This window comes from Podarcis vaucheri (assembly GCF_965113315.1).
Source record: "Podarcis vaucheri genome assembly, chromosome: 17".
Classification (NCBI taxonomy): Eukaryota; Metazoa; Chordata; class Lepidosauria; order Squamata; family Lacertidae; genus Podarcis; species Podarcis vaucheri.
This window is the reverse complement of record NC_138755.1, coordinates 4,734,031-4,759,390: the sequence shown is the minus strand read 5'-3', so window position 1 is coordinate 4,759,390 and position 25,360 is coordinate 4,734,031. Positions and strand designations below refer to the sequence as shown.

General features: G+C 48.3%; 1 protein-coding gene and 1 long non-coding RNA gene across 11 annotated transcripts in view; both read left to right on the top strand.

Annotated features, from left to right (window-relative positions):
• The window catches only part of LOC309521715, a 48,459-nt gene that overhangs the window by 4,701 nt on the left and 18,398 nt on the right, over positions 1–25,360 (top strand). The window contains exons 1-8 of one of the 10 annotated variants that reach the window (XR_014214762.1): positions 9,674–10,088; positions 10,121–10,475; positions 13,226–13,344; positions 13,861–14,836; positions 14,931–15,050; positions 15,297–15,501; positions 15,595–15,669; positions 16,083–17,281. This is a non-coding gene — a long non-coding RNA (uncharacterized lncRNA). Of the gene's footprint in view, positions 1–9,189; positions 9,316–9,673; positions 10,089–10,120; positions 10,476–10,815; positions 11,069–13,176; positions 13,345–13,860; positions 15,051–15,296; positions 15,502–15,594; positions 15,670–16,063; positions 17,282–25,360 lie in introns of those variants that run through there. The other 9 variants (XR_014214764.1, XR_014214760.1, XR_014214761.1 and 6 more) reach the window with 9 other exon arrangements.
• On the top strand, positions 920–5,785 carry LOC309521714 (EKC/KEOPS complex subunit LAGE3-like). The gene is made up of 3 exons (XM_082204445.1): positions 920–1,119; positions 2,742–2,870; positions 5,428–5,785. Exons 1-3 carry the CDS (start codon positions 1,055–1,057, stop codon positions 5,537–5,539), a joined length of 306 nt encoding a protein of 101 aa, XP_082060571.1. The 5' UTR covers positions 920–1,054; the 3' UTR covers positions 5,540–5,785.

Here is a 25,360-nt window from a genome sequence, read left to right as displayed (position 1 = left end):
TCCAATTTCTGCAATTGGGGTTATCTAGGTTTAGGCCCTTTTGTTTTCTCCTGATCATGAGGATGCAGTTTGACCCTAAGTAAGTTTACTTTGAAGGAAGACTTACTCCCTAGTAAGTGCACGTTGGGGGAGGGCTGTAGCTCCATTTCAGAGTGCATGCAGGAGGTGGGGTCCCAGGCATTTCCAGATAGGGCTGCTAAGAAAGATCCTTCCAGAGCCACTGCAAGTCAGGGATACCCAGGCATCAGAAGAACTATCCACCCAGATCTTCAGGAGGGCCAAATTTGCATTTTGCAACGTTTCCCACATGTGGGAGGGGGGGAGGAAAAATGGGGGGAACAAGGATGATATGTTTTTGGATAACGTGTCTTGTTATAATTTTGAATTTTAAAAAATTGAAAAAAGAAAAAAGGAGGACTCCCCCGTTGCCCAGCTCAGCCAGAGGAGGGAGCCTTCCACAAGGTGGCAGAAGGGGTGGGCAGAGCGCTGCCTCTTGCTTTTTCGCCGCCAGAAGCGGGTGCTTTGCCCTGTCTCCTCAGTGGGCCGGCTCTGGTTATGTGGACTTACCTGGGGCTTGCATTCTGGGAATCGCACCTAAAGCCAAACTCGCGTGTAGTCAAAACACATTGGGTGCAATGGTGTGCCAGATTGCCAAAGTCTTTCCCCTCAGATCCTTTCAAACCCTTTTATTAAACAACAACAACTGGTGAGCGTAGAAAGCTGAATACGTGCAAATTAAATGCACTTAAATCGCGGGATTGCTGTACTTTATACCAAAAGTGATTGGCCGATTGGCAAGCTATGCTTCCGAGTTTTGCTTTTGTGTTTATTGCTCTTCTGCGGAAAAACCAACAAAATAGATTAAAAACCAAAGCAAACCCCAACCCTCCACACATTGGGTCTCTTGCCCTCTAATATTCATAAGCGCCTGTTTCTCGCCGCCGCCTCTTCTCCGACGCTGCAGCAGCTAAGGCTGGTGGATTCCGAAGGATCCCCCCACGTGGGCCGGCCGCTCCCTGGGATCCGCCCCCGGGGGGAGGAGGGGGAGGCGGCGATGGAAGGAGCGGCGGCGGCGGAGGGGGCCGGAGGGAGCGCTGTGTCCCGGCCAGGCCTCGCCTTGTATCCGGCGGAAAAGAAGCAGCAGGAGGAGGGGGCGGGCTGGACTCTCGGACGCCTGGGTCCCTTGGAGGGAGGCATCGCGGTCCCCCCCCCCCTTCCTTGTTTCCAAGAGGGGTGGGAATCCCTGCTCGGGGCCTCCTTTCCTGGGGGGGGCAGTAGTTTCCCGGACCAGGTTGGGGGGGGGAGGGCAGCGCCGGGATCGCGGGGCGAGAGCGTGGGGGGGGGGATCAGGGCCCCGGCTGCCCCGGTGCGGCCTCATCCTGCCTGGCGGAAGCGGGACTCGCTTCTGCGTCAAGGCGCAGCGCCTCTCAGGAAAGAGGCAGGAGGGGCAAAGGCGCTGGAAATGGGTTTCCCCGCTTGCAGATCGAAAGGGGATTTCAGCTCCTGCCCAAATACCCGCCTCTGACGTGCCAGAAGTGCAAAAGCCTCGCCCAGTCCTGCAACTGAAACCCGGATGGACACCGTAAAAATAAAATAGAAACGGGTCCTGGGCTGTAGGTTCAGATGAGAAGTGCGATTAGGATCCGGCAGGTTGAGCACTCTTGCTGGGGGGGGGGCGGGGGCCGGAGTCCCTGGTCACTTGCCAGGGTGTTGCTGAAGGGACTCTAAGCGCAGACCCACCACATGCAATTGAATGAATTGCACATGTGCTAAGTTGCATTTCTGAATGGGATGCGGGTGGCGCTGTGGGTTAAACCACTGAGCCTAGGGCTTGCCGATCAGAAGGTCGGCAGTTCGACTCCCCGCGACGGGGTGAGCTCCTGTTGCTCGGTCCCTGCTCCTGCCAACCTAGCAGTTCGAAAGCACGTCAAAGTGCAAGTAGATAAATAGGTACCACTCTGGCGGGAAGGTAAACGGTGTTTCTGTGCACTGTTCTGGTTCGCCAAAGCGGCTTAGTCATGCTGGCCACATGACCCAGAAGCTGTACGCCGGCTCCCTCGGCCAGTAAAGCGAGATGAGCGCTGCAACCCCAGAGTCAGACACGACTGGACCTAAGGGTCAGGAGTCCCTTTACCTTTACCTTTACCTAAGTTGCATTTCTAGAGCTGCTGGGAAATCAAGGTGATGGGTTGCTAGGGTTTCACCCGCATAGTATTATGGGCACTTTGTAGCTTTGTGAGGGGTAAGCTACAGTGCCCAGGATTCTTTGTGAGGAGAGAAATGGGGATAAGTTGCGCTTTAATGCTTTTTGACCCCTAACTGCAAATAGGACAGAATGGTGACTGAGTGGGGTGAAGGGAAAGAGGTAGGAAGGCCTTGAATGAAATCCACGTGCCCTGGGCCCCTTCCTGTTCTAGTTATAACACATTTCCCCCTGCTTCCCCCTCTTAAAAAAGTAAACGAAAGAGGTCGGCACAAAAGTGGCCCCCTCTGCCCTCCACCCTGCAATTTGAACATTGGTCTTGAGTTTTCTCCCATCCACAGTCATGGAGAAGCAGGGATTCCAATCCGTGTCAGAGTTCCACAGTCAAAAACCAGGGACTAGAAGCTCTCCCAGAAATATTAAACATAGAATACAAAGGTGACTTTGAATAAGAGAGAGTGTCTCTTGTTGGAAAGGTAGGCTGTGGGGGGGGGGTTATTGTACGTTTTATGCTCCTTATCGCTACCCCCAACATCAGTGAGCTGAAGATCTCTTTCCCATCGTCATCATTGGCCCAGATTGCGCTGGGCTCCCTGGCCCCTGACCCTGAGCCCCGCAAAGAAGGGATCAGCAAGGAATTGGATGTGATGGAGGACACCTTGCATGTGTGAGTATTGGCCAGGCGCCCCCTTCTTCAAGAGGCAAGGTGTGTTGGCAGTCGGGGCAGATGGTGGGCTCTGAGTCCTGGGTGCAGCCTGCTGGAAGGTCTCCTGCACAAGCTGCAGGAGGATGAGAGACAAGGTGGCGCCATAATGGATGGCATGTTGGACTTGAACCAGGGTTTAAACAACAACAACAACAGTTTTATTTTTTGTACCCCGCCCATCTGACCAGGTTGCCCCAGCCACTCTGGGCACCTCCCAATAGATATAAAAATATAAAACATTTAAAACTTCCCTATACAGGGCTGCTTTTATATGTCTTTTAAAAGTTGTATATTTATCTTCTTGACATCTGATGGGAGGACGTTCCACAGGGCGGGTGCCACCACCAAGGAGGTCCTCTGCCGGGATCTCTGTAACCTCATTTCTCACAGGAGGGAACTGCCAGGAGGCCCTTGGAGCTGAACCCTTTTGAAGGAGTCTGTTTCTTGGCCTGGCCTACCCTGCAGGGCTGTTTTGAGCAAAACTTGGAGGAAGAGTGGGGTGCAAGTAAAAGAAAGTGGTGTGCTGAGCAAGACCTGCGTTCGGATCCGTGTGCTTCTGCACACAGGACAACTTCCTGGGGACGTAGGAATCTGTCTATCATCCATTTAGCACAGGACCATCTGCAGTTTTTCAGGGGGACAGACAAGCATAGCTCCTAGCTCTACCAGGGATTGACCATCTGCATGCAAAGTGGCTGCTCTCCCACTGAGCTGGGGTCCTTCCCTAAGGGGGGTGGGGTTGTGCCCACTGCTAGTGAATGAAAGTTGGTGGGATGCCCTTGTCATCATCCCTTGCCAGCAGAGATGAAGACTTCTGCACCCCAACCTTCTGTTGTCTCCCTTTGCTGACTTAGCTGCCAAAATCACTCATCTCTCACACCACTCCCATAACATGATGCTCCTCCCTGCCTGCTCCCGGATGCATCACAAACTCCTTGCTCTTGCCTTCAGAGCCCTCTGTGGCCATGCTCTCCCATGCTTAGGACAGCATTCTTGTATCCTGAGACATCTCTGCCTGTGATCTTTGCTCCTTAACATCTAGATGTCTCCTGTTCCCCGAAACAACTCTGCCTTTTCCTCCCTGGGGCCCCATATGCCTGGTGCCACTTCTCAGAACCCCTCTGTGCATCCTCCTCGCTTATTTCCTTCAAGCCCTCCCTCCCATCACCTTTCCCATGTAGCCCTTGGAGCAGGGACACTGCAGCAGCCAGGCCTCTAACTAGAGCTCAGCACTTGTCAGTCAAATCATCGCCTCCTTTGCCTGCTCCTACGTCCCTCTCCTTCCTCTGTTGTGTCAAATTTTAAACTGTAAGCCTCTCAGGGCAGAGATCTGTTCCCTTGAATTTTATGTAAAGTGCTATACAAGCTGAGGATACTATACAGGTGAAACTCGGAAAATTAGAATATCATGGAAAAGTTCATTTATTTCGGTAATTCAACTGAAAAGTTGAAACTAATATATGAGATAGACTCATGACATGCAAAGCAAGATATGACAAGCTTTTATTTGTTATAATTGTGATGATTATGGCGTACAGCTGTTGAAAACCCCAAATTAACAATCTCAGAAAATTAGAAAATTAAATGAAATCAGCAAAACAAGGATTGCAAATAGAGCAATATTGGATCAATTACTGCCTCAATGTGGCGTGGCATGAATGCTATCAGCCTGTGGCACTGCTGAGGTGTTATGGAAGACCAGGACGCTTCAATAGCAGCCTTCAAAATCTCCTGGTAGACGGCTGTGTTGACCCTGGGCTTAATGAAGCGCAGTGGACCAACACCAGCTAATGACATGGCTCCCCAAATCTCTCTTCTGATGAGAGCAGCTTTTGCATCTCATTTGGAAACCAAGGACCCAGAGTCTGGAGGAAGAATGGGAGAATGGAAGAATGAAGTCCAGTGTGAAGTTTCCACAGTCTGTGTTGGTTTGGGGAGCCATGTCATCAGCTGGTGTTGGTCCACTGTGCTTCATTAAGTCCAGGGTCAACGCAGCCGTCCAGCAGGAGATTTAGTTAGAGACAGCAGCCAGGCCTCTAACTAAACCTCAGCACTTGTCAGTCAAATCATCGCCTCCTTCGCCTGCCCCCACGTCCCTTTTCTTCCTCTGTTGTGCCAAATTTTAAACTGTAAGCCTGTCACGGCAGAGATCTATCCTCTCGTATTTTCTGTAAAGTGCTATACAAGCTGATGATACTATATGGAGGAGGAGGATAATAAGAATAATTCCTCCCTTCCTCTCTGTTCTGTACTTTGCATTCAGGTAGTGCTATAATAATAATAATTAAGTGGAACAGTATATCTTCTGGCATCCAAATGTATTGGACCAGGTGCCCAGTGTCTGCCCAAGAGTAAAAGGGAAGCACAAGGACTGGAATAGAATGAGGATATTGGCGGGAGGAGTGGCATGTTCATTGGACTCTTAAGTGTAGTGCAAGTGTTGACATTTTATGTTCCAGTCTGCACAATATATATATATATATATATATATATATATATATATATAATTTTTTTGCAGTCGATGGAGAGCGGATGAAGCCCGGATTCTGCGTGTGTCCATCAGCTCCTTCCTGGAGCATCTCTGCTTGGTGGTGGAAACGATGGACCTGTTTGGGCCTCCTGTGGCTTGATAGATGGTTGCAACAGGAAGCTTCCCAATAATCTTGGCTGGACTCTGGACTTGCCCATGGGCTACTGATGTCAGAGGAGGCGCTGAACATGCCATCCTTAGAGCCAAGATGTCGCTTTGTGTTCTGGACATACTCTTGGACATTGATAGATTTTGTGTGCTGAGAAGCAGGCAAGCCTGGGACTGCCTTGATATAAGACAATGTACATAGAATCTGGTGCTTTAATAAATTGTCCAGTGTGCTTTACTTTTAGCCTGCATGTGTTAACTGATTAAATATATTTGAGCCAGCTCCCCATATTGATTAATCAATTACACAAACACCAGTAAAATCTTAATCAGAGTGTTTCTCCAGGTGTTCCTGACTCCAGTTCCCTTCCGTCCCATCCAGCATGGCCGAGGGACAGGGCTAATGGGAGTTGTAGTCCTTGCAGCATCTGGAGAGACACAGGTTCCCCATCCCCATTGCAGCATCTCTCTGTCTCTCTTGCCACTGGGGGAAAGCAGCTAATAGCTGGCAGTGAGGAAGAGGAGGGGGCCAAGTGGAAGAGGAGCCAAAACGGATGCCGTGGCCTTGAAGTCCTATTTATATAGCAAGATTTGCCTTTTTTCTTTCTTTCTGGCAGGGCTCTTACTTTTAAACAGCAAGCAAAACTTTGCCACCTTTGCATTCTGGTGAAAGCTTCACCTGTTGGATTTCTGTTTGGCATTTGTCATAAGTTACACTTGTAGCTTGCAGCTCCCTCTTGAAGGCACACCTGCTGAAACCTGGGTTTGTGCTTGTGTAAAAAGACCCAAGAGCGCTTCTTGCCAGCCATTGCTGTTCCTGAAACAGGATCGTCTTGCCCAGTTATCCATGCTCTGGTAACCTCCAGGGTGGGATTACTGCCATGCGCTGTAAGTGGGGCGGTCCTTGAAGACCGTTTCAGAAATAACTAGTGCAGAAAAATGTACTTAGTTTTGTAGTTTGCTTTCAGGGCTGGTACACACACAAATATTCATCACCAGATCACTGCAACGCCCAGCAATCAGTTTCACCTGTGAATGGACACCACAGACTGGACTTTTACCATCCTTCCAATGGCTTCCAGCGTCTGGAGGGTCACAGCTTCCCGGCTCCTGCATTAAGGACCAACCATGTACTTGTGTGAATAGGCCTGCCAAGAAGAGGAAACAAAAATAATTGGTTACTTGTCTCTCCATTGGTCCAATGCTTTGTAAAGCCGCATCCTGGTAGCGAAAAAATAGTGCAAAAACATTTGTGTACCATTTTGGCAAAATAAGAACAGTTTGATGTTAAGAATGGAGCTCCAGAACGCATTAAGTTCTTAACCCAAGGTACCACTGTACTTGACTGGGGGGGCCCCCAGCCACACCACCTGCAACCAGGGGTGGAGTAAGGGGGGTGCGGTATGTGTGGGGCCGTCCCGGGTGTCCCCACTGAGGGGGGTGACAAAATGCCGGGCGGCACTCACCACGGGGCCTGCAGTGGGCCCAAGGCTCTGCGCTGCCCAAACGGTCCACCCACTGCCCCCCCCCAGCTGAAGGGCGACTGAGTGGGAGGAGGCAGGCAGACTCTGGAGGCCCCACGGTTTGCCCTGCCCCTATGGACACCTCACCCCACCCTCACCCTGCCCCCTATGGACACCTTGCCCCTCCCTCACCCTGCCCCTATGGACACCTCACCCCACCCTCACCCTGCCCCCTATGGACACCCCGCCCCTCCCTCACCCTGCCCCCTATGGACACCCCGCCCCTCCCTCACCCTGCCCCCTATGGACACCTCGCCCCTCCCTCACCCTGCCCCCTATGGACACCTCACCCCACCCTCACCCTGCCCCCTATGGACACCCCGCCCTTCCCTCACCCTGCCCCCTATGGACACCTCGCCCCTCCCTCACCCTGCCCCTATGGACACCTCACCCCACCCTCACCCTGCCCCCTATGGACACCCCGCCCCTCCCTCACCCTGCCCCCTATGGACACCCCGCCCCTCCCTCACCCTGCCCCCTATGGACACCCCGCCCCTCCCTCACCCTGCCCCCTATGGACACCTCGCCCCTCCCTCACCCTGCTCCCTATGGACACCTCGCCCCACCCTCACCCTGCCCCCTATGTACACCTCGCCCCACCCTCGCCCTGCCCCATGGACACCCTGCCCCTCCCTCATCCTGCCCCTATGGACACCTCACCCCACCCTCACCCTGCCCACTATGGACACCCCGCCCCTCCCTCACCCTGCCCCCTATGGACACCTTGCCCCTCCCTCACCCTGCCCCTATGGACACCTCACCCTCACCCTGCCCCCTATGGACACCCCGCCCCTCCCTCACCCTGCCCCCTATGGACACCCCGCCCCTCCCTCACCCTGCCCCCTATGGACACCCCGCCCCTCCCTCACCCTGCCCCCTATGGACACCTCGCCCCTCCCTCACCATTGCCCCCTATGGACACCCCGCCCCTCCCTCACCCTGCCCCCTATGGACACCCCGCCCCTCCCTCACCCTGCCCCCTATGGACACCCCGCCCCTCCCTCACCCTGCCCCCTATGGACACCTCACCCCACCCTCACCCTGCCCCCTATGGACGCCTCGCCCCTCCCTCACCCTGCCCCCTATGGACACCTCGCCCCTCCCTCACCCTGCCCCCTATGGACACCTCGCCCCACCCTCACCCTGCCCCCTATGGACACCTCGCCCCACCCTCACCCTGCCCCCTATGGACACCTCGCCCCTCCCTCACCCTGCCCCCTATGGACACCTCGCCCCTCCCTCACCCTGCCCCCTATGGACACCTCGCCCCTCCCTCACCCTGCCCCCTATGGACACCTCGCCCCACCCTCACCCTGCCCCCTATGGACACCTCGCCCCTCCCTCACCCTGCCCCCTATGGACACCTCGCCCCTCCCTCACCCTGCCCCCTATGGACACCTCGCCCCTCCCTCACCCTGCCCCCTATGGACACCTCGCCCCTCCCTCACCCTGCCCCCTATGGACACCTCGCCCCTCCCTCACCCTGCCCCCTATGGACACCTCGCCCCTCCCTCACCCTGCCCCCTATGGACACCTCGCCCCCCCCTCACCCTGCCCCCTATGGACACCTCGCCCCTCCCTCACCCTGCCCCCTATGGACACCTCGCCCCTCCCTCACCCTGCCCCCTATGGACACCTCGCCCCTCCCTCACCCTGCCCCCTATGGACACCTCGCCCCTCCCTCACCCTGCCCCCTATGGACACCTCGCCCCTCCCTCACCCTGCCCCCTATGGACACCTCGCCCCTCCCTCACCCTGCCCCCTATGGACACCTCGCCCCTCCCTCACCCTGCCCCCTATGGACACCTCGCCCCACCCTCACCCTGCCCCCTATGGACACCTCGCCCCTCCCTCACCCTGCCCCCTATGGACACCTCGCCCCTCCCTCACCCTGCCCCCTATGGACACCTCGCCCCTCCCTCACCCTGCCCCCTATGGACACCTCGCCCCTTCCTCACCCTGCCCCCTTTGGACACCTCGCCCCTCCCTCACCCTGCCCCCTATGGACACCTCGCCCCTCCCTCACCGTGCCCCATGGGCAGCTTGCACCCCAGGCACCCAAGCGGCTTCCTCCGCCGCTGACTCTCCCTGGCAATAATACTGGTTTTAGCCCTCTCACTGGTTAGAGCTGAAGTTGTCATTTACAACTTTAAAACGAGATGCAACAAATTTTCCCTTGTGATCTCCATAGTTGGCAATTTTCAATGTTGCTTGTAGATAGATAGATAGATAGATAGATAGATAGGTAGATAGCGTTAACAATTTCTTAGCATTTTCTTAAAGCATTTTCCTAAAGTGATAGGCTATCCATTTTGGGGGCCTGGGGCCCCTCCCCCAAGGAGAACCTCCAAAAAAGCACACTGTGGAGGAGAGTTTCCTGCCTGTCACTCAAAGAAGAATTCAAACTCTGGCTGCAGCGTCTACCAAAATCTTTAATGTTCAGATCAGTGCGATACATGGGCAAAATGTCATTAAAAGGCACAGCAGGTTCTACAAATAGCCAAGCAAACAAAGACATTGATCCAGGAATGACACATACCCTGGCTTAGGAGCTAACTCCTCTTAAGCCCCCCAAAAATATTTAAGGGGGCTTGAAACCCCCCCAAACTGTTGACGGCCTTTGTCATTTAATTGTGTGTGGTGTGTCATGTGACTATGTAGGGCAGGGCTTACCGCCCGCCCGCCCCCATATTTTATTCAAGTTGGCCCCCCAGCAACCCTGTTATTAGGGAGTGGGGCCGGCACTAATTTCTCCCCCATGCGCAGTGATCCCATGTTGAGAACAAACCCATGTTTATCCACTGTATTAATGCGCCAAGGGACTATTTTATGTGCCCTTATGACTGACAGGTGGTGGAAGGAGCGAGCCACAGTCTAGTGAGTGAGACTGTCCCTGGCAGTAATACTGGTTTTAACCCTCTCACTGGTCAGAGCTGAAGTTGTTCTTTACAACTTTAAAAAGAGAGACAAAAAATGTTCACTTGTGATCTCCATAGTTGGCAATTTTCAATGTTGCTTGTAGATAGATAGAAAGAAAGAAAGAAAGAAAGAAAGAAAGAAAGAAAGAAAGAAAGAAAGATACCTTAATTCAGTAACTGCCTAAAAAGTGTTAGGAGAGGCAATCATTATAAAACAGGGAGAGTAAATTGTGGACAGATGCTGGATTTGAGAAAGCCCCTAAAAGAAAGCTTAGCCAAGCCAAATTTAAACTGAAAACTCAAGAAAACACCAAGATGAAGATTTTAAAGAGAATCAAGAAAAGAAGATACACCTGATGACTAGAAAGGCCAAGGGAAAATGAAGATACATGAAAGAACAAGAAGGGCGAAATCAAATTTATTTCCCTTTCGACCAACAAGTCTTTGGATGTACAAAGGAGCAGAGGAAAGGGTGGGTGGAGATGAAGTCTGCTTCAAGCAGAATGAAGAATAATTGCAGAAAATAGACGGCTTTTCTTTTAAAAGGCAACTGGAGAAGCCATTTCATAAAAAGAAGGCTGGCATTTCTGTTGCCAAAGTTATCATTATCATATTATTGCTATTACAGTGGTGCCCCGCAAGACGAATGCCTCGCAAGACGAAAAACTCGCTAGACGAAAGGGTTTTGCGGTTTTGCGTTGCTTCGCTAGACGAATTTCCCTATGGGCTTGCTTCGCAAGACGAAAACGTCTTGCGCTTTTTTAAAAAAACCGCTTGAAGAGGCGCAGTTGCGACGGACCGTGCTTCGCAAGACGAAAAACATCGCAAGACGAAAAGACTCTCGGAACGAATTATTTTCGTCTTGCGAGGCACCACTGTATTTATTTAATTTCTATACCGCCCTATACCCGAAGGTCACATAAAATATCAACTACACCAAATCAAAACAAGAACGACCCAAGAAGGGGTTCCCAGAGCAGAGACACCAGGAGTCAGGCTACCCCTGTCCAGAGAGGGGCGCAACTGGGCCACCAGCCGAAGCTGATGGAAGGCACGGGGGGTCACTGAGCGCCTTCCCTTGTCTCTCTATCAACAGAGGTCATCGTACAGGGCAGGGGTCTGCAACCTTTAAGACAAAAAGAGCCACTTGGACCCGTTTCCGAAAAAACAACAACAACTGGGAGCCGCAAAAACATTGCAACATTTAAAACAAATATAACACTGCATATATTGTTTCTGGCCTTAATGCTATATATACAGGATCGTGCAGTCAGCTGTCAATCTCAAGAAAAAAGGACAAATTAATAGCTAATTAAAATATTTAATTTACAACCAGGTAACCAGGTTAATGGGACTTTTGCTCCTGAACCTCAGTGCTCAGTGTCTGCACATCAGGGCTGTAAGACGTCACCTTCATTTTCACACAGGCTTGCAAGCTGTCATCTGTGAGGCGTGATCGGTGTTTGTTTTTAATATAGTTCATGTTGGAGAAGACCTGCTCACATACATATGTGGAAGAGGCCACAAGGGCCATCGAGTCCAACCCCCTGCCAAGCAGGAAACACCATCAGAGCACTCCTGAGATATGGTTGTCAAGCCTCTGCTTAAAGACCTCCAAAGTAGGAGACTCCACCACACTCCTGGGCAGCAATTCACCAAACTTTCACCAAACTTTCCCCTGCTTAAGTTTAAAAAGGGGCTTCGCTTAAAAAGGGGCTTTAGGCAACTAACTCCACGTGGAATTCCACGCGACCGCGACTGCATAATCAATGCCACAAAATGCCAAAGAAAATTAACCAGGGCCCCAGTGAACCATAAATCATAATCAGTGCCTGATGTAAATAATAATTAATAATGAGGGCCCAATGTCAGCCTCGTCATTATAAAAATAATCCCTCACTTCGCGCCGCCCAGCCTCCCAAGAAAAAAAAACCCACTTCAAACGGTCACAAAGCACAAATTCCACGCGACCGCAACTTGCTATGCCCAATAACCAATGCCCCAAAATGCCATAGAAAATTAATCAGGGCCCCAGTGTACCATAAATCATAATCAGTGCCTGATGTTAATAATATATAATAATGAGGCATTCGTCATTATAAAAATACCTTTTTTGACACTTTTTATTATTTCTTTGTTTGACCCCTCAGAATTACTCCTCCTCATAGAAATAAACATTAAATTAACAAGTTACCTTTTTTTGAGTGTGTGTTCTTCACTCCCCTTCAAAACAGTGACCAGTGTATATGCCCCCTTTCAATGCAGCCTGCTTACAAAGGCGGGACAACAAAGACCAGCAATAAGCTGTTGCATAACGTTCCCCAAAAACTTTCCCCTGCTTAAGTTTAAAAAGGGGCTTCAGGCAACTAACTCCCACGTGGAATTTCCTATAGTAAGATGGCGGCCGCCTCAGAAGACCACATGGGCAGATAAGATGGCTGCTGGGACGATCCGGTTACCCAGCAACAGCACAGCTGATTCCGACGCTTTTGAAAGCAGCCGGCGAAGCAAGTGTTGGAGCTCCGAAGCCACAATGCTGCGCATGTGACCAAATAGCGAGGACTTACTTTGCTAGAGACAAGCCCCGACGCTACCACAAGCCTCCCTCTCTTCGCGCCGCCCAGCCTCCCAAGAAAAAACCCCCACCTCAAACAGCCACAAAGCACAAATCAGTAAACATAATAAACATTAAATTAACAAGTTACCTTTTTTTGAGTGTGTGTTCTTCACTCCCCTTCAAAACAGTGACCAGTTTTGAACAGTGGCTTCAGGCAACTAACTCCTCCGCCGCCTCCCCTCGCGCCCTCCCCTCGCCCCCGCCCCTCGCCTCCTTCCCTCGTGCCCTCCCCTCGCGGTCGCCCCTCGCCTCCTTCCCTCGCGCCCGCCCCTCGCCTCCTCGCCCCCGCCCCTCGCCTCCTTCCCTCGCACCCGCCCCTCGCCTCCTTCCCTCGCGCCCGCCCCTCGCCCCCACCCCTCGCCTCCTTCCCTCGCGCCCGCCCGCCCCTCGCCTCCTCGCCCCTCGCCTCCTTCCCTCGCGCTCGCCCCTCGCCCCCGCCCCTCGCCTCCTTCCCTCGCGCCCGCCCCTCGCCTCCTTCCCTCGCCTCCTCCCCTCGCGCCCTCCCCTCGCGCCTCCGCCCCGGAGCCGCAGCAAAGGCTTTAAAGAGCCGCATGCGGCTCTGGAGCCGCAGGTTGCCGACCCCCGGTACAGGGTGACCAAGGCCGTTTCTGTGCCAAAAGCAGGCCTAAACCCTGATGGAAATGGAGCCAGAAAATCAGCTTCTTCCAAGGGCCCCTGGATCTGGTCTGCAACCGCTCGCTCCAGAACCTCGCTCCAGAAGTTGGAAAAACCAAGATGGGTAAGATTTTAAGACAGGTAAGACTTAGAAGTGAGACGGGTAGAGGGATCCAGGGGGAAAGAAAGCTGTGCATGTGCTAAAGGGCAAAGCAGAGGCGCAGAAGACAACATAGTTCCGTTTAATGTCATTTTAGCTCAGATTGCCTTGTTGACAAAAATGCTTTGCAGCCATTTTGTGATAGCTTCTTGGGGACTATAGATAAGCTCCTTCGCTAATGGGAAGAACTTCATTTTATGTATAATGTGGTTTCCAAGGAGTAGAATAACAAACCCTCTTGAGCAGCAGGCTTGAAAGTTGTGGCATTGGGTATCTGAAGCCAAACAAATTGTATTTACTTCAGAAGAGGGTCACCAAAATATTGTTGAGTTTTTGTTCCTTCCGAAGAGTATAAAACCAGAAGGTTCCAAACATGCCAGCATTTTGGATCCTCGCCAGTAATTCTGTTCCCAGGGGTATTTAGGTATTTAGAATACCCACTTTAGAAGCTGATGCATCAAACTGCTTCTTTTGTAACAGTTGCCTTGCTGATTTCAGTGTGAAAAAGCAAATAAGGCATTTTGAGGGTGAATCTACTGATGGCAATGGCAGAGGCGGCCTGGTAGAGGCACTGGAGTGAGTAGAGGTTTTCACCATTTTGCCAGCCATTTCTAAGCAAAAAAAGTTCAGCAAACGTTTAAGCACAAACATATTCACAATTAGGAAGGATGAGCCGTGACCATTTTTTCCTGTACATAAAGGGCAGAATAAATTGTCTGCTAATGGTAAGGCTGAAATGACTGAGAAAATATTTGAAATCTTATGAATCCCTGCTCTCTGGCCATTTTTACTCATACCTAAGGGGGTGGCTGATTGTTCCACTAATGACCAGAGCGGGGCCACACAAAATCATATTAACCCACATTTGTGAAACATTTTGGAATAGAGGTCTGTACCCTTCAATCCTGTAGATAAAGGAGGCATGTAGCTCCCAATTTTCTTTGCCTAGGGTACATGTATGTCTGTTGAATGCAGGGAACATGATCCATAAATGCTGAGACTATTCGAAAATTAATTTGACCCAAATGGTATTACTGGCTTTTTTGTGAAAACTTGCACAATAGGGTTGATAGTTGCTGGGTTTCCAACAAATACAAAAATCAGGATCCTCACCAGTACTTCTGTTCCAAAGGTAATATATTTTAAAACCTGCTGTAGTGAACTGCTTATTGCCTGTAACCTCTCACTTGCTTATCTTCAACTGCAATCATAGCTTCTGTTAATAAAAGATTTCAATTATCAGAGGTGGCACTAATAACTAACAAGTAATCTCTACATGCTCTATAGTTAATTATGGCAGCAATGCAGTTGTGTGTCTTCTGGCTGAAGGTGAGTATCTTGTGCTTGGCTGAGGGGAAAATCTCTGTTGTGTTCTGCCTGCAACTCTTTGTACAAAGATTCTTTCAGGTCGCAGTGAGGGGGACCATTCAAGCACCCTGAGCCTGTTGGAGAAAAGGTAGGCTCTAAATGGAATCATACATCCAATATGCAAACTAAATATTCCAAAGAGCTTGTATTGAGCAATGTTGGTTATTCAATCCCTTTTTCAGAAGAGCTGCGATCTCGAAAGCCGAATGCTGTCGCTCTCTGTGCTTCTACCTGGAGGGACTTCTCTTGTCGGGACACCACTGCAGGGGAGGCCCCTTCCTGTGCCATCACCACACAATAAGGTACATCTTTGGGTGGGGCAGCCATCCTTGTTTCATTCCAGCTCTTTTCCAGAGCTACCTGTGCCGGAAGCAGATCTGCTCCATTGACAAGTAAGAGGCAGTTTCAGAGCTCTTGATCCATCAAGTGAACATCTGCAGTGCAGGATTGAGAGGCATCTGCGTCTTGACTGCGCTGCTTTAGGTAACCTGCTGTTTTTGCTCCTGTGTCTGGAGGGGAGGGCTGCTGAAGACCCTAGTCTCTTCCAGGTGCATCTCAGTGACACAAGAAATAGAATTTTGAAGCCTTCAGGGAACTTAACGGCAAGTGAACTTCACATTCCACAATTCAGTGATCTTTTTCAGTCCAATCCTTTTGTGCTGGCTTCTCCATTCCCCCCCGCTTGATCTCTTCACAGTTCTGTCCAAGAGCCCACCACACTCAGGTGAAGCCAGCTCTTCCTGCAGAAGTCAGGTCAGTAAGAAGAGCTGTGTTCCAAAAACATTTCTCTGGAATTGGCGGGAAAGGGCCGGGGACAAACTAATGAGTCCAGATTGCTTTTCACAGACCAGCAGAAGGAACTTCCAGGCCCATGAATTCACACTTCGGAGGGACAGACAAAAAGGTGAGCATAAAGGCAGAGTTTGAAGACTGGAACCAGTCTCTCTGTTCTGCCCTGCAAATTAATGGCAGTCAACGTGGCACTCTGTGACTTAAACACATCTAGGTGAATACCCTTTGCTAATGGCAAGGGATCGAACCTGATTGTGTTCTGTCTGCAACTTCATAATTCTTAAGGGTTTTCTTTTTTCCTGAGAGAACATTCTGTATTCAGAGTGTTCCCTCAGGTTTTGCTTTTCACCTTGTTGCATTGACCAAAAAAAAGCAAAAGACGCTGGTGGTTGGCGCTCCTGGTTTCCAGGACGGGGTTCAAGCCCCTGCGGTGTCCTTGCTTACTTCCAATGCAATCTCTCTCTCTCTCTCTCTCTCTCTCTCTCTCTCTCTCTCTCTTTTTTCTCTCTCTCTCTCCCTTAAGAACTAAGTGAAGCGCAAAGTGCTCCTCTGACGCATCACTGGTGTGTGTCTAAGACAAGGTGGGTTACATGGATGCTTCCCATCCTAGCACTCCTTGCCATAGGGAACAAAATACATACAGGTGAAACTTGGAAAATTAGATTATCGTGGAAAAGTTAATTTATTTCAGTAATTCAACTTAAAAGGTGAAACTAATATATGAGATAGACTCATGACATACAAAGTGAGATATGTCAAACCTTTATTTGTTAGAATTGTGATATTATGGGATACAGCTGATAAAAACCCCAAATTAACAATCATAGAAAATTTGAATATTGTGAAAAGGTGCAGCAGCTATTCAATCCATAACACCTGCAATGGGTTCCTGAGCCTTTAAATGGTCTCTCAATCTGGTTCAGTAGGAAGCACAATCATGGGGAAGGCTGCTGACCTGACAGTTGTGCAGAAAGCCATCATTGAGACCCTTCATAAGGAGGGAAAAGCCTCAAACAGTAATTGCAGAAGAAGTTGGATGTTCCCAAAGTGCTGTATCAAAGCACATTAATGGAAAGTTATGCGGAAGGGAAAAGTGTTGAAGAAAAAGTTGCACAAGCAGCAGGGATGACCACAGCCTGGAGAGGATTATCAGGAAAAGACCATTCAAACATGCTGGGGACTTTCACAAGGAGTGGACTGAGGCTGGAGTTAGTGCATCAAGAGCCACCAAACACAGATGGATCCTGCAGATGGGCTTCACATGTCGTATTCTTCTTGTCAAGCTGCTCCTGAACAAGAAACAACGTCAGAAGCATCTTGCCTGGGCTAAAGAAAAAAAAAGAACTGGTCTGTTGCTCAGTGGTCCCAAGTCCTCTTTTCTGATAGGAGCAACTTTTCCATCTCATTTGGAAACCAAGGACCCAGAATCTGGAGGAAGAATGGGGAGGCACACATTGCCAGATGCTTGAAGTCCAGTGTGAAATGTTGATTTGAGGAGCCATGCCATCAGCTGGTGTTGGTCCACTGTGCTTAAATGAACTCGCCCCATTACTAAAACTGGTGGATGCTCACAGCCGTAAACTAAATGTATCAAGAATTACCATTCTTCTATATGCAGATGATATGATTGTGCTCTCATGAACTAGAATTGGCTCAAAGCGTTTGCTAAATGCCTGTATCTACTATTTGTCTAGAATGAAAATGAGCATGAACTTCAATAAAAGCAAAATAATGGTCTTCGACAATTCTCGTAAGATATATAGTTGGGTTTTTGGTGGGAAACATATACAGCAGGTATTCAGATTCAACTGTTTGGGGATCACTTTCCATCACAGGCTCCGGTGTTCCTCGCACTGCGCAAGGGCGGTAAATGCCAGCCAGCTGTTTATGCAGGTCATATCGCACTTTTTTGCAACAAGAGGTAACCAACACATCCCTTCTGCCCTCAAGGTTTTTAATGCTAAAGTTAGAGCCAAACTGCTCTATGGAATTTCAGTCTGGATGTCAGGGTTTACCCAGTCAGTGGAACAAGTGCAGGCAGCCTTTCTGTTGAAGTTTTTCGCTGTCCCACACTGTGTACCTTACGCAGCCTTGTTGTGTCTAGAGGGAGGCCAACAGAAGCTAGAGACAGTTGCCTGGACCAGTTTTCTTTTATGATGGCTAAACATTTGTTTTTCAGCAGAGAAAGATACTTTACTTAGCAAAGTTTTGTCAGACCCCTTTCCTTCCCTTCTCCAGGGCTACAACTGTTTTGCACAAAGTTGGGGCAACTTGGGCTTTCAGATGATCTCCTGGGTGCTGGGGCTTTTCCAATGGCCAAGGCCATGTTAAAAGTTAAAGAAAGTGAGCAGTTGGGTCCCACAAGGATCAGAACCGCTATTATTTCATTTATTCATTTTGTGATCTGGAATTAGTGCTGGAGGCTATTGAAAAAGGAACTGAAAATGAAATGGTCAGTATTGTAATGTCCCTGTACAGTTCTATAGTGTGGTCCCATTTGGAACACTGCGTACAGTTTTGGGTGCCATCTCTCTAAAACGAATATGGCATAGCTGGGAAAAGTGCAGAAGAGGGTGTTCTCGCTCTGTGTGGGATGGTCATTCTCTTCCATGGAGTGTGGGGATGGCAGACACATTCCTTGCCAGTCTGATCAGCCAAATCAATCCTGGTGATCAACAGGGTGATAGATGTGGCAACCAGATTACTCTTACATCTAGAATTGGGCAACCAAATGATTAAGGGGGTACAGTGCTTTTCCTTTGAGAAAAGGCTGAAGGGTTTGGAAATGTTCAGTCTATAAAAGGTCTAGAAGAGGGTAGCAGACATGACAGAGGTTAGAAAATTAAATAAGATAAAGTGGTTAGAGAGAACTTTTCGTCACTCTCCCAAAATACTGACCTCAGGGGCACCCAGCGAAAGGAAGAACCACTTTATTCCATGGGAGATTAAACTGTGGAGTTAACTGCATGAAGATTTGGTGATGGCCACAGGAAAAAAATACTATTGGGACAAAAATTCTGGCCCACTGGTCTTATGTACCCGTTTAAAATTAACTTTGGGAAATTATTCCAATAAAAGAGACCATGCCAATATATAGAGCTTTCTTAGTGACATTTCTGAGCAACTGCACAGAAAGGTAGATACAGAGACACTGAATTAAAGCTGATCGTTTAACATTTTCCTGTATAATTTTATATACATTTGTGCCAAGAGAAAGGAGAAATGGATAGAACTAGCAGGATACACACAGGTGAAGGGAGAACTGAGAAAATCAGAGCTTGGGTTCGATATTAAAAAACTATAATTTAAACATTTACTGAACAGTCACAAAGATCAAATATGCACAACTTTCTTTTGCAGAAAGAAAGGTCATCCTGCAATTAACTATCAGCTTCATGCAGCCTTCTCCTCTGTCTGTCCACATGCTCATCACATGGAGACCTGAAAGCATAATGCAGAGAATTATATGCTGAACTTACATTCTTCATTCCTCCTTTCATAACAACTTTCCCTAAACATTTGTCTGATCTTTTAGGAAGATATTTCAGGCTTTAGGTGCTATCATAACACTAATGTTTCAAAAATGATAACAACGGGGCATTTTTGACAACTGGAAAAGGCACTTGAGGTGTGGTGTGGTGGTTATGAGCGGTGGACTCAGTGGCGAAGCTGCAAGCTCTGGCACTGGGGGCAGACAGCATGTGGTGGCGTGGCTTGCGCACATCACAGGAGGCATGGAGTGTGTCCTGGGGGCGTGGTGCACTGCATGTGGGGGTGTGGTGTGCATCCCGGGGGCGTGCCGAACATCCTGGAGACGAGGTGTGCCGCCAGTGGGGACGTGGTGCCTGGTGCGCCAAGGGAGCGCGGCACGTGTCCGGGGGTGGCCGCAATGGCACCTCAACCGAATGGTGGTGCCGGGTGCAGTGGGTTCACTCTACACCCCTTCCTCCGCCACTGGGTGGACTCGTAATCTGGTGAACCCAGTTCTCTTCCCCGCTCCTCCACATGCAGCTGCTGGGTTACCTTGGCCTAGTCACACTTCTCTTGAAGTCTCTCAGACTCACTCACCTCACAGGGTGCCTGTTGTGGGGGAGGAAGGGAAAGGATAATGTTAGCCGCTTTGAGACTCCTTAAAGGGAGTGAAAGGCGAGATATCAAGTCCAAACTCTTCAGGCTGCTATTATTGCACTAAGATACACTGTGGGACGAACAGATACTTCACTTTGTTAATGGAGAAATCTGAGGGCTCCCTTGGACAAAAAACAAGGATACCAGCCAGGAATACCAGAGCAAAACAGCAGCCGGTAGGCTTGGTCTTTATTGTGGACCGTCACGACAGGACTTCCACCTGCCACAAGGTGGAACAAGATGGAGGCCCCGAACAAAAGAGCCCCCAAACTTTTATTAGCTGCTAATCCCCATGTTACAACCCCCCCAAACTACATCACGGTTACATCATGAAAGGGGAGGTCTGGTGGCAGTAATCAAAGCATCTTGGACCCTTCCCCATGGTTCTCCTTGCCCTCCACCAAACACCCATCAAGTGAAGCAAAAGAGATATTTGCATTTCCCTGTTTCCCAGCCAAGTTAATCACACCCTTTTCTCTTCATCTGGATTTGTTATTTCTGGAAGGGCTACCTGTCTGGCACTCAGGTTGCCAGGAATTATCACTCAGGCAGAGGGGCTGCTGAGCAGCTGAGCTCACATGTCTATATGAATTTCTGAAGTTTTCCCAGTGAGCCAGTGCATAGATACATTGATCAGTGAATTGTTACATTTGGTATTGTGCAGCAGAGGCCCTTTGAATAGATAGGAAGAAACTGTGAGGAAGTGTTTTGTGGGGACAAGTCACAAAAGTCACAAAAGTGATTGCGCTGATTTTGGTAGTGGGCTGCATGTGCATGATATCTGCTGGGGGGGCAACCCCCCCAACCTATGCATAAATTCCTGCAACAACTAAGACTGCACTCTTCCCCAAAACTGGACTGGAAAAAGACAACTGCAACATGCTTAGGTCACAAGATGATGCAGGTGTTTCCCCAAAACCATCTGCATTTGGGTGACTCAAGTGGACTCAAACATTGACATGAGACAGCCACTGTTGCATCAGAGTGGAAAGAAAAGATGATCCTTTGGGGGGGGCTAACCAAATCTGCCCCCTTCCCCCGCATCTACCTGTGAAGATGTTGGTGTGCTGGCAATCAAAAAATGTGTGGGGAGGTGAGACAAGGTTTTTTCTTAGCTATACATGCAGGGAGGGAGCAAAACTGCAGTAGAATCGTGCCAGCACCTCAGTGGGCTTCCCTCAGCCCAACTGGCTGCAGTGTAGGTCTGTGAGGCCCTCTCTTCATTTATAGTCCCCTTTCTCCCCAGTGGGGACTCCAAAAGAAACACCTCCTTCTCCTGACCTCTACTTGGTCCTCACACCATGCTGCCAGTTCCAGTGGTGCATCCAGAACCTCAGGGGCTCCCCTTGGTTGCTTATGAGAAGAACTGGCTCTACATTCCAAACAAAATGGTGGTGTGCCTGCTGCTAGCTACAGGGATTGAAGATACTTCCCCCCAGGTTTTGTCCCTGATCAAGAATCAGTTAAGCACTTCCATACCCCATTCCTTTAAAGTGCAGAATAAACTTGGCCCTTCCATGAATCTCATTTAAATCTGTAACATTACTTGGCTGTGTCCCAGCATATTTATGGGAAATGTCACTATTATAAAGAGTTTGGAAGAAGAGTTTGGACTTGATATCCTGCCGTTCACTCTCCTTTAGGAGTCTCAAAGTGGCTAACCATCTCCTTTCCCTTCCTTCCCCACAACAAACACTCTGTGAGGTGAGTGGGGCTGGCCATCTGTCAGGAGTGCTTTGCTTATGTGTTCCTGCTTGGCAGGGGGTTGGACTAGATGGCCCTTGTGGTCTCTTACTGCTCTATGATTCTATGATTCTTATGGTTCTATGACACTAGCTAGTACACGGCACTGTTCCATTAGATCAGGCATAGGCAAACTCGGCCCTCCAGATGTTTTGGGAGCACAATTCCTATCATCCCTGACCACAGGTCCTGTTAACTAATGATCTTTGGAGTTGTAGTCCCAAAACATCTGGAGGGCCGAGTTTGCCTATGCCTGCATTAGGTAGATATTGTTGCTATTTTTTAAGCTTAAGGTTATGTATACAGTAGCTGGCATCTATTTGTCATTGAGCTAGCGTGGTGTAGTGGTAAGAGTGGTGGACTCGTAATCTGGAGAGCCAGGTTCGCTTCCCCGCTCCTCCACATGCAGTCTGCTGGGTGACCCTGGGCCAGTCACACTTCTTTCTGAACTCTCTCAGCCCCACCTACCTCACAAGGTATCTGTTGTGGGGGTGGAAGGGAAAGGAGATTTTTAGCCGCTTTGAGACTCCTTAAAGGTAGAGAAAAGCAGGATATAAAAACCAACTCCATGAATAAGAATTCTATGGAAAAGGACCATCCCTGCCATGATGATGAAAACTATGTTTAGATTTTGCTGTATTATACCAACCTGTGGAATATGACAGTTCACAGTTTCAAAATCTCTTTGGCCACAGTGGATTGACAATCTGGACACACAAAAACCTCTGGGAGATCTTTTGAATCAATGCCTATGCAAAAGCAGTCCTTGCAGTTTCCTTCACAGTAAACCATAGATTGGTCACACTCACCACTGGGCTTCCTGCACCCTTCCTTCAAAAAATGTATTGACCAGCTGCCTTCAAATAAGGTAGGTAAAAGATCTGAGCAATAGGTTAGTGTATCCTTCCATCCCTCTGGGCATGATCTAGACACAGTAATGGGACTCTCTTTCAAGCTTTGTCTCTTTGTGGGAGGAGGAGCAGCAATTTCAATTGGAATATATTTTTCTCATCCTTCAAGATAGGTTTTCCCAGTGTAATGTATTATTTCTTTTGCAATCCAGGGTCTAATGGCGGTCATATCCTTTTGTGTGTACTGTAATTGGGCAGCAGACACAATCAGATGGGCAATGGTACATGTGAAAGGACCGCAGTCACTGGAATTACCTTGCCTGGTTATATCAGTTGGTGCAAAAAATGACCAGTCCACAAAACTATAGGGACAGTCTGAATCCATCTTATACAGACATGCTAAGAAGGATGTTATTGCATCAATCACAGAGTGGTTCAATCCATGGTTGGAATCTAGGTAGAGCTTGGTCTTCCTTTTAAAAATGATTACTATCAGTATCCAGTGAACTCCACTGTCATTTACTGGAATAATCCAAGCATCTTTCTTTAGCACTCCAAATTTAAAACAGGACTTCAGGGCTTTCACTGACAATTTTTGACACATGAGGGTCTGAATGAAGAGGCAACTAAATGGGAAAATTATTCCATCGTGACCTAGCTCTTAGGTCATGATGACCCTGGAGGCAAGAAATGCCTCTATTATGCAGTCATTTATCCAGTTCGATCCTTTCAGTGTGTCTATGTCATAACCATAAACACAGATGTTGGCAACAAGTTCCTCAGTTTGTAGACTGAGTGTGTTGAAGGTACAGTTGTGCCATGGGGGAACTGATGTAGAAATCATTGATTTGCCCAAACACTTCTCACTTTGCGTTGAGAATATGGGGCTTCTATCAAAAGAATCAATATTGGTCACTGTCAAATCCCCTTTCCCACTTTTTGGTTGAGCGCTTTCCAGGTCTCTCATAGTCAGTCAGTGATCTGTTTTTAAGGAGTCTCCTCAGCAGCCTGCACTGAATCAGATGCTGGAACTACAGTTATCTTTTCCTTCAGTCTGGAGAACTTTCTTCCTGAGCTACTCTTCTGCCTTTTATTTCGCTTCAACTGTGTGAGCTGCAACCAGCAAGGCTTCCCTAGTTCTGGGGCATGCCAATAGATTTTTTGGCAGCTATAATATGGTAGCAAGTCCTGGATGATGGGCAAGAGCAGCTCTCTTTGGGGAAAAGGCGGGCAATATAATGCTTTCCCGTTACTACCCCTTACCACAAATACACCAAGCTAATAAATTGTACAGTACCGTAAAGCCCGCTAGTACCATTTGACAAACTGATGGTGTCTTCTCATAGCTTTCATCTTTCTTAGGCCACGGAAGTTCTCCCCTTTGTACAAGATCCATGATTTGTGATGGCTCACAAGCTATATAAGGAAAGACTGTATGTTCCTGTGATCTTGAGTGTCTGATAAACTGAGGCCGCAAATGAAAGTTTCCAGTGTTACATAGTCCACGCAAAGTTTCTCTCCAGTAAGAATTTTGCATTGCATGTAAGGATAACACCATTGCTTCCATTGTCATTTCTTTCCATTGTGAAAGTCTTCTTAAAGCTGCATGAAAACTCTCAAAGACATTTGTGGTGATTCCACTTTTTTCTTTATATATGTTCAGTCTCTTTAGAATCCAGGCCCCAGCATGCTTTATTATTGCTTGGTGCAGTTTTTCCTTAAAGTAGTCCAAGAATGCTTTGCTCCAACCTGTCCTGAGTTTATCAAATTTGAATGTGTAGTCTTGCTCAGAATTTGACCTCAGAAGATCAAAAAAGTCAGCAAGGTATACCTTGGTATCTGGCCCCATGTTTTTTCAGCCAAAATACAATGTCTCTGCGGATGTGATTCCAGCACACCACTCTGTGGCTCTTGAGCAAAACATGATCCAAAGCCTTTTCAATTCCTTTTTCTTGTCAGACACTAGGACAACCTTTTCTGAATTGAGCAATGGACACTGCTTTGAAAGGGTCTCCTGTGATTGTCCTCTCGCCTGCTGTCCTGCATCATGAACATTACAGGAATCAGTGGTGATTCAGCAAAAAGCACATTTTGAAATGATAAAGTAGATAGGAAGAAGTCTCCAAGTTGAAAAGTTGTGTCATATGAAAAAAGCATAGGTAAATCTGTCTTCAGTGATATTATTTTCCCAATTTCAGACGAAATATCCTGTAGGCCCATAACAACAATCACTGTAGGAGAGAGAGAGATATCATGGATGAAGCCTTCAAGGAGTTCTGTTAATTCAAAAACACTGTACAAATCATCACGACTGATTTGTGAACGTTGTCTTTCAAGCTTGTTTGTTTCTTACCTAAGGAAACAAAAATCAAAATTGTATGGCATGCTTGTAAAGTACAGTGGTACCTCTGGTTACATACTTAATTTGTTCCGGAGGTCCGTTCTTAACCTGAAACTGTTCTTAACCTGAAGCACCACTTTAGCTAATGGGGCCTCCTGCTGCCACTGTGCTGCCGCCGTGCAATTTCTGTTCTCATCCTGCAGTAAAGTTCGTAACCCGAGGTAATATTTCTGGGTTAGCGGAGTCTGTAACCTGAAGCATATGTAACCTGAGGTCCCACTGTAGTCATGAGAGGTCATTTCATACAACAAAATGCAGAAGAAGAAAAAAAAGCCAAGGAAGCAAGGAAAAAAGAAATTTTGGATGCCCAAATTAGGAACAAACCCAAATAAACAATCGATAAAACAGGCAATAAAATGATTACAATCACAGCATTCAATGATAATCAATGAAGAAATAGCATGGAAAGTTAAAAAAATGAAGCCAAAATTCTTTGAGCATGCAAACAAACCCGGAAAGTTGTTAGCATGGCAATTAAGGAGAAATCAACAGATGAATTATATATATGTAAAATTCATTCCAATGGGAAATTTCTAGATAAAACAAAAGAAATAAGGGAAGCCTTTTAAAAATATTTTCAAAATTTATACAAAAGAGGAAATGAAAAGGCAATCAACATACAGGAATATATAAAAAAGAGTAAACTGCCAAAGATAAAACAAGAAGAGATAGTATTCTTAAATACACAAGTAACAGA

Bases quoted from the DNA above. Each gene is read 5' to 3' on its own strand.
- LOC309521714 (XM_082204445.1), top strand. From the start codon at position 1,055: ATGGAAGGAGCGGCGGCGGCGGAGGGGGCCGGAGGGAGCGCTGTGTCC. The intron at 1,120-2,741 runs GTATCCGGCGGA...CCCCAACATCAG, and splicing joins TCCCGGCCAGGCCTCGCCTT to TGAGCTGAAGATCTCTTTCC. The intron at 2,871-5,427 runs GTGAGTATTGGC...ATTTTTTTGCAG, and splicing joins ATGGAGGACACCTTGCATGT to TCGATGGAGAGCGGATGAAG.